The sequence below is a fragment of the Alligator sinensis genome, unplaced genomic scaffold, assembly GCF_000455745.1.
Source record: "Alligator sinensis unplaced genomic scaffold, ASM45574v1 scaffold777_1, whole genome shotgun sequence".
Classification (NCBI taxonomy): Eukaryota; Metazoa; Chordata; order Crocodylia; family Alligatoridae; genus Alligator; species Alligator sinensis.
The window spans coordinates 3,547,438-3,555,526 of NW_005841882.1; the positions used below are offsets into that span (position 1 = coordinate 3,547,438).

Consider the following 8,089-nt stretch of genomic DNA (forward strand, 5'->3'; position numbering starts at 1 on the left):
TGCATTAGCAGGTGCATGACTAATAGATCAAAGGAGCTGATGCTCCCCCTCTATGCGGCACTGGTCAGGCCACAGTTGGAGTACTGTGTCCAGTTTTGGGCGCCACACTTCAAGAGGGACGTGGAGAATCTGGAGAGGGTCCAGAGGAGGGCCACTCGCATGATTAGTGGCCTTCGTGATAGATCCTACGGGGGGAGGTTGAGAGAGCTGAATCTCTTCAGCCCTCACAAGAGACGGCTGAGGGGAGATCTTGTGGCCACCTATAAATTTATTAGGGGAGGTCAATGGAATAGAGGATGCGCTGTTTACTAGGGCACCCAAGGCAGTGACTAGGAATAATGGGTGTAAACTAGTTGAGAGTGGATTTAGGTTAGATATTAGGAAGAAATTTTTCACAGTAAGGGTGGCCAGGATCTGGAATGGCTCGGCATGCACAGCTCCACGAGGGGATGCTGGCTGAGGCAGGTGCCAGGCTCAGGAGGGCTTTCGGCTCCAGGCTCGGCCTCCCTGCACACCAGGCAAAGTGCGAGTGGGGCAGAGCCTTCCCCACTGCAAGGGCCTGGCCACCGAAGCTCCTGGGAACAGCTGCTGCAGCTGCCCCAGCCTGCCTGAGCCCTGGCCTTGCCCACCCACAGCTTCTCCCAAGGGGCTGGTCCAGAGCAGGCAATGCAGAAGGCTGCTGCGCTGCAGGCTCCTGGCTGGCTTGGCTCTGAGAGCCGCCCGTGGCAGCTATTCCCAGGGCCCAGGGAGACCCTGCTGTGGCTCCACCCTGCTCGTGCTGTGTCTGGTGCGCACAGGCTGAGCCCAGAGCCCCCAAGACTGGCATCCTGCCCCGGCCAGCCAGCATTCCCCTGTAGGCAGGGAGGCTGTGCCCCAACCCCACAGAGCTGCCTGGGCTGGGCTGGGCCGGCCCCTACCTCCATGTTGCTGAGCACCCCCGCTGTGGCCCACGTCTGAATAGCCCTGGGGCAGCCCCTGCTCCCCGCCCAGCCCTGGCTGTCCTCCGACTGCCACCTTCCCAAGGGCCCTGCTGGACCAGCCTGCCCGCAGTACCTCCCCCTGCACCTGCTCTCCCCACGCCCCTCTTCCTCTTTTCTCTCCCTCTCTCTTCTCTCACCACCTCTTTTCTCGCTCTTCTCTTCCTCTTCTCTCGTCTCTTCTCTTCTCTCTCCACTCTCTCTCTTCTCTTCCCCCCCCCCCATCACAACATGCTTAACAATAAAGAATACAAGAACAAAGGTAGTATATGAAGTATTTATTGTCACCAGGTTTAGAATTTGTAGAAAACCTATTTACTGTAAAAAAAAAAAAAAAAGAGAGAAGAAACATTTATAATTATTAATTATATTAATATGCAGTGTGTCCTGCCATGTACCCCCCCCACACACCAGTTTTGTTATTCTGGTGTGCTGGCACTCTGGCAACTTACGAGGTACACCTTGCAGTTTTTTGGTTCTCTGGCCAAAAATGTTGCCTACCCCTGGTTTACACTGTCTTTTTTCCAATTTACAATTGTTCTATATATGGCTACTCTAACTGATAAAACAATGTCTTATAATTACTAAAGATTTTGATGTTTTAATACATAGTCTGTTACCTATGTATATGAAAAACTTGCTGGTGGTACTTAAGGTTGTATCATTTTAAACTGGTGGTACTCAGTCTGTCAGTTTGGGAACCGCTGCTATAGTGCATTAATAGCATCTGTAGACATGCCCAGTGTCACATTCTGTCAGAAAAACTGCAGCATTTTTTTTAACCCAGTTTATATGCTGTAATGTCTAGACACTGGCTGAGTCAGGGGAATAGCAGTAAAACTAGTATCTTTCTGCTTTTAACAATTTATGTCTTACCCATCCCATTACTTTATTGTTTTAACAACAGAGCTATCGTCATTGATTTGTTCTGACATAACAGGCTCTGAAACCTTTTACTGGAATAATTTTCAGTTCTTTATGAAGCAAGAGTAAGAACTTGTCTGAATACTCTCTCATTAAAATCTCTTATTGCAATGGTACTATTAACTTTTTGGAACCGAATGGCTAAAAATGTGTGGGTATTGTGAACTGTTCCAGTGATGAGGAGAAATTAATGGAGTCAGGTATTTCTCTGATCCAATCTTTGTTATTCGCAAAGAATGTGCGAAGACCTGTTTTCCTAAAATAACAGGAAACCAGAGATTGTTTCCTGGCTCGCAGAACCCCAGTTTACATGTGCTTGCATACACACTTATGCACACGTATACATTTATGATGGCACTGTGTAAATGTATATGGTAATATAGCTGAAAAATCCTTGGAATTTTCCCAGAATAGGAATGAACGAGTTATTAAGACTGTGGAATACTGCTGGCAAAAGGAAAATCCACCCCTCCTCAGTGACGATGGGCAAGATGAAATAACAAACTGAAAGAAGGAAAGAGAGAAAAAGATAAACTGGTAAACGACTCAGCATGGAGAGGCACATATTGATCAACAGATTTGGGAAACAGATGTTGCATCTAACTCTAATAACTCTATACCAAACTAGAGAAAGGCCTTCAGATGACTTTGTTCACAGGTACAAGGGACCAGTAAGATTGACATGGAAAATTCCTCGAATCCCTGAAAACCAATTGAAAAAAAATTTCAGAAAACAACTGAAAATTAGCTGATGTTTTCTAAGTGATGAGTGTCATCTCTTTTGAAAATGGAAGGTTCCCTCTGTCTTTTCTTTTTGAAAAATGAGATGCTGCCACCACCCATCTTTTCAATAAGAGAAAACTCTATAAAAGTGCTACCCTGCTCTACCTAACTTCAGAGTAACACAGCTAGCTACCTTTCTAGATGAATAACTTTTTTGGTATATCCACAAGTACATTTCTTTTGTATTTATTACCACTTTTCTGCTGCTGTTCAGAGCCAAGGAATGAAGGTAGTGGATTGTTTCTCTTTTCTTGTTAATATTTCTTAAGATGTGGCCTGGAGCATCCCGTACAGCCACCGCTGCTTGTCTGGGATTAGGCTAGTCATTTTAGTCCTTCAGAGCAATGTTTCTCAACCTTTTAAGTAGCAAGCACCCCCTAACTTCTGAAAATTTTAATAAGTACCCCAACATTCAATTTTCCAGGGGATTTTATATTTACAGACTGTGTGCCATATGTTGGAAGGGCTGTGTAGATCAGGCTGTGAATGACAGATGTCTGATCTGGTGTGGGTATGGTTGCCACCTTTTACACTAGGGGTGCACAACTCAAGTATGTACCTGAGCTAGAGGTGATGTTGGCCAAAGCTGAACACCAAATTATTACTGGGAAATTTAATTTTTTTAAATTGCACCACATTTTTTGCCACAGTTTTGAGAGGAAAAGAGGGTGAAAGAGTCCTGGGGTACCCACATACTCCCTGCCTGTGTCATGTACCCCCAGGGGTACACGCACCACAGGTTGAAAAACTATGCTTCAGAGAGACTGACCACTTCCTAAGCCTACAGCCAAAAGCTGCTTGTTCAAAGCATGCAAGACAATCATAAAGTCATTAAATCAACTAGATCTACAATCCAGACTATATTCCTTCTCTTAACATCCCATTTTACATCTAAATAAGCTCTCTATTGTTTGCTAGCTCTGCCATCTTCCTTTCTGTGTCCTTGTGACAAGGTATTTTGCAGAATTCAGATTCCTCAGAATCTGACATGGCTTTGTCATGAGTACTTCTGCTATGGCCTCAAACCTGCAATCTTTGGGGGTCAGACTCAATGATCCATTGAGGTCCCTTCCAACCCTAGCATCTATAAACCTCCTTAGCACCCACACCACCCCAACCCCTACTCTGCTATCTGTTCCTACTTGTCCTCTGCAAACATTACCTGAATTTTATTTTTAAAATTATTAATATTAAGCTTGCCAAAGTCAAGACCTCAGAAACGAGTGAGTTGCAAGCATTAGTGTTATAATGTATGTCTGTATGCAACTACATATTAAGAGTTTAACAAATGTACTGTTATGCCATACCCCCAGCCTCATTCTGTTATAGACTGGATGGATAATGCTCATTGAATGAGCACTATTCACCACACAGGTCAGGCTTTAACACACTATGTGGATAGAAAATTAAGTCTTTTCTGGGCTTTTCATGCTGGTACTGAATGTTTGAAGAACCATGGGAGAGGAGGTGGTATAATCCCCATTTTACAGACAGGAAAAAAGAACACAGAAATTGATTAAAAAATAGTCTATTAAATTTGGGTGCCCAATTTGAGATCCTGAGGACAACTGTCAGTCATTTTGCAGAAGGTATGTCCCAGACAGAAGCAGGGTTGATATACACCTTAGACTAACTAAATAGGATAAGAAGCATAAGTTTTGTGGACTGAAGCTCAATTCATCAGATGCTTACAGAAATTCAGCACAAATCTGCCCTTGCTAGGAACTCCTCCTCCCCCGAGAACACTCCATCTAAGTCACTTGGGAAGAGCTTGAGTTAAGTGACTTGCCTAATATTACCTGGGAATTTTGTGTAGGAGGTAGACTAGAACTCTCTAGGATGACAACTGACATCCATAAATATGCAATATTCCCATCTTACTCATTAAGTGCACTCCAATATCACAGCAAGTGAAACTGAAGCATGACATGCAGCTACTTTAAATGACAAATTTGGAGATTAGACTAGTGATCTCCCAGGGTACCTATACATACTACAGGGTTTAATCCTCATTAAATTAAATAAGTTTATAAAATTTAAACTTGTTTATTTTGGAGAGTTGCATCAGTGTTTGCACACACTTGATTTTCAAACTAGTTACCGCAGGAGAGTGGGACTATACAGGGCTATGCCCCCTGGCCTGGGGCCCCACCCCATGACCTGCCACACAGCTGTGGGAGCATTGAGCCAGCAAATGGCCCAAGGAAAAAAAAGTGGAAGTAATTTGAAGGGGCGAACTACAAAAAAGTTGCAGTGCCATCTGGTAGACAAAGGCTCATTACACGTCTGAGTGCCTGTGTTTGCATGCAACAAATCCATAGACGCAACACTTTAATTTACAGCAAACTAAACTAAACTAAACTACATCCGAGTTTTACTTTAATGTGCCAGAAACACTTTTAAAGTGTCCAGAAAACCCACTTGTACAAACAGTCGCACCAGTGCAGCACAAGAAAGGGCAAAAAATATGGCATTACATTTTTTTTTTTTTTTATTTGTTTGCCTAGGCTCAAATAATGGAAACATTAGAAGTAAAAGGAGGGACTGGTTCCTTGCTTAGTTCTGGTACCTGGCACAAAAAGGAATCTTTGACTGCTTGTATCAATAGTTATGCCAATAACCCAAGAGACTGCTAGATGTGCATCTAACATAGGTTTAAAATTTGAAAGCTTTTTTAAAAATAAAGAATACTTGTTTTTCCTTTAAAGTGGGCAGATGCATTAGTAAAACTAGACTTTTATGGGTTGTATTTGTTTTGATGATAAGAAAAGATAATTACTTTTTTAAAAAAAACCAAAAAACAAACAAAATGTTGTTTGGAGACTTACTTCTGGAAAGTAAGTAATCATACACAAGGATTCTCCCACTGATGCCACTGTTCACATGCTGCTAGGTAGCACGTCAGTCAAAAAAAGCACTCTCTCTCCTTTGAGTGGTTTGTTTTTAATCAAGCTCAACCACCATTAAATCAGGCCTGACCTAGTCTTCAAACTCAGAAACATGTTCAAAACAATAACAATGTTATTCCACTCTACATGGCTTTTAACAGAATGGTAAGAGCACTTCTAAGCTCTGTCATATTTTACATAGATCTTGAAACACTGAACATTTCTATTCACTTTTCATACCATAACAGCTAGGAAAGAAGAGATAACAAAGCAGATTCAGATACTGTTTCTTTTAAACTCACGCAGTAAAATTAATTATTTAACTCTTGTTGTCAAGGCTTAGAAGTGTTTTCAGATCTTGCTTAGCAATAGTAATAAAAAAGGCCTGTTTCCTACAGCATGTGAAACCCACTGGAAGATACAGTCATCTACAGAAAAATGACACTTCAATATGGTCGCATGCGGCTTGATGGGGGTGGTGCCCGATTTGGAGGCGTAATCGCTATATCCAAGTAGTCCCCTATCTGGAATTTCTGAGACTGCAGCGTCATGGAATCATCTGTGCCCTTTCTTCCTGACATCGTACTGCCAATTTCTTTCACCCTGAAGGGAAGATATGAAACGTCATTTCATTACACAACAAAAGAGCAAGTCAGTCTCTTTTTAATGTCAGAGAGATTTGCAGACTAAACAGGATCTGAAAGGGATGAACTGTTAAGTTTTTCCTCAGTTAGTGAGATACAAAGATGTTGCCTCCCTTCTCAATACAGTATTAGCTGTTTCTCTGATACAACACTAGACATAAAATAAGTTGCATCAACTTTTCCCCTGTCAGAGCTTGAAGTATCTGGCAAGTTAGACACACGAGAACTGGTAAAGAAAATGCAAGAAATATAGCAGGACCCAAGCCCCTGCTTTTTCAACTGGTTTCTGGTGAGCTCATATAGAAACTGTCCCTATCCAGTTTTAATTAAAAAAAATAAATTTGTGCTAAGAGCAAACTCTTGATGGTGATAGTTACTACCCTTACCACCAGAAATAGCCTTTTTGTTTTCACTCCTATCTACAGGCGCGTGTTCTGGGTGGCAGATAATGTAGTGACCAACATCTTTAGGCAAACACTTTTCAGTGTTTTAGAAAAGAGAAACAGGAATAGTAACTGAAAAAAAAATCAAATATTAACAAGCGATTGCCATGCACTCTGTTACTATGAAGAACTTCTCTCATACAACATGGAACATAAACTGTTACTGCAAATAAGACTTCAGTCAGTTACCTATAACCAGGTCTCTTGAGATCTGTAAAAACAATGGCAAAATTGAAATGTGTTCCCTTTTTCCGTGCTTCTGGATAGACTTCTTTCACTAAACTTGTCAGCTCCTTTAAAGTTGCATCCATCCTAGATTTTAAAAAGAAAAAAAATCATTAAGGTGGGGAGGGTTTTTTGTTTTTTTTATTTGAAGTTCTTAAAAATCTTACACTTACTAAAAATGTCATCTGTGAGACTTTTTGTCTAAATCATAGACAACTCTAAAAACACCTCTCTTGCATAACTCAATACTTTTATGTATTTAAATGACACAAGAAGCATTTCGTGGTTAAATATTTTGGGTTTTGAAGTATTTTCCTTTCAACATTCAAAGTGTTCAAAACATGTCCAGGATGAGTACTCACTAGTAGCTAGAACACCTGCTAGGATATCCCCTCCCTCCCACCCCCCAAACATGTAGCGATCTCATACTCAGAAAGTTTGGGGTCTAACCCTGGCTCCGCTCCAAACTGCCGTGACCTCTCTACCCATTTTCTAGTCTACTTCAGAATACGGTTCTTTAGGGCATTGACCTTCAGCTGACAGCAATAAAACCACTTATTTTTGTATTGTTTTTTAAACCCTTACAAGAGAGACTGGAAATAAAAAAAATAACTAAAACAAAAAAAGAGAGAGAGAGAGAGAGAGAGAGGTCAGACAACTTGCACAAGGAACCCATCAGTCTTTGCTGGGGTAGGTGCAACTGACCAACCCTCCCTCCCTCCCTCCCCCGCAACTCCACGAACAAGGAGGGCTTAGCCCTGACGCTTAACAAGACTCCTAACACAGCTCTCGTCTTCTCCTAAGAGCGCAGACACAAGTGACACTCTTCATCCGACGCAGACACAGAAAGCAGGCTACAGCGGTGACCAAACACAAGCGCACGGCCGCAGACTGCTTCGAAAACGGCCGAAAAGGGGAAAAACCTGAACCCTCGCTGCATGAGGGGTCAGATAAAGACACCTGAAGGCAGAGCGTCTTCTGTGATGTCTGTCTGCGCCGCCTCCCAGCCCCTCGCTGTTTCCACAACGGGAGGGGGGTTATCCAGCCCCCAGGTGTGGGGGGCTCCAATACACCTGCCCAGCTCCAGCGACAGCCCCGAGAACGAGCCCCCCGCTGATCCTTCCCTCCCCCCTGAACCGAGGACAGGCGGGGAGACCGGGGGTGGGGGCTCCCAGGCAGCAGCAGGCGGCGCGGGGCGGGCAGGG

At 43.0% G+C, this 8,089-nt stretch overlaps 1 protein-coding gene across 1 annotated transcript in view; it reads right to left on the reverse strand.

The window, feature by feature from the left end:
• Positions 1 to 5,046: 5,046 nt before the first annotated feature.
• The window catches only part of SAP18 (Sin3A associated protein 18), a 3,331-nt gene continuing 288 nt past the window's right edge, over positions 5,047 to 8,089 (reverse strand). Inside the window, exons 3-4 of the mRNA XM_025196602.1 lie at positions 6,849 to 6,991; positions 5,047 to 6,175 (exon numbers count right to left, since the gene is read on the reverse strand). Of these exons, the coding sequence (XP_025052387.1) occupies positions 6,019 to 6,175; positions 6,849 to 6,991 (300 nt within the window). The 3' untranslated portion in view covers positions 5,047 to 6,018. The remainder of the gene's footprint in view (positions 6,176 to 6,848; positions 6,992 to 8,089) is intronic.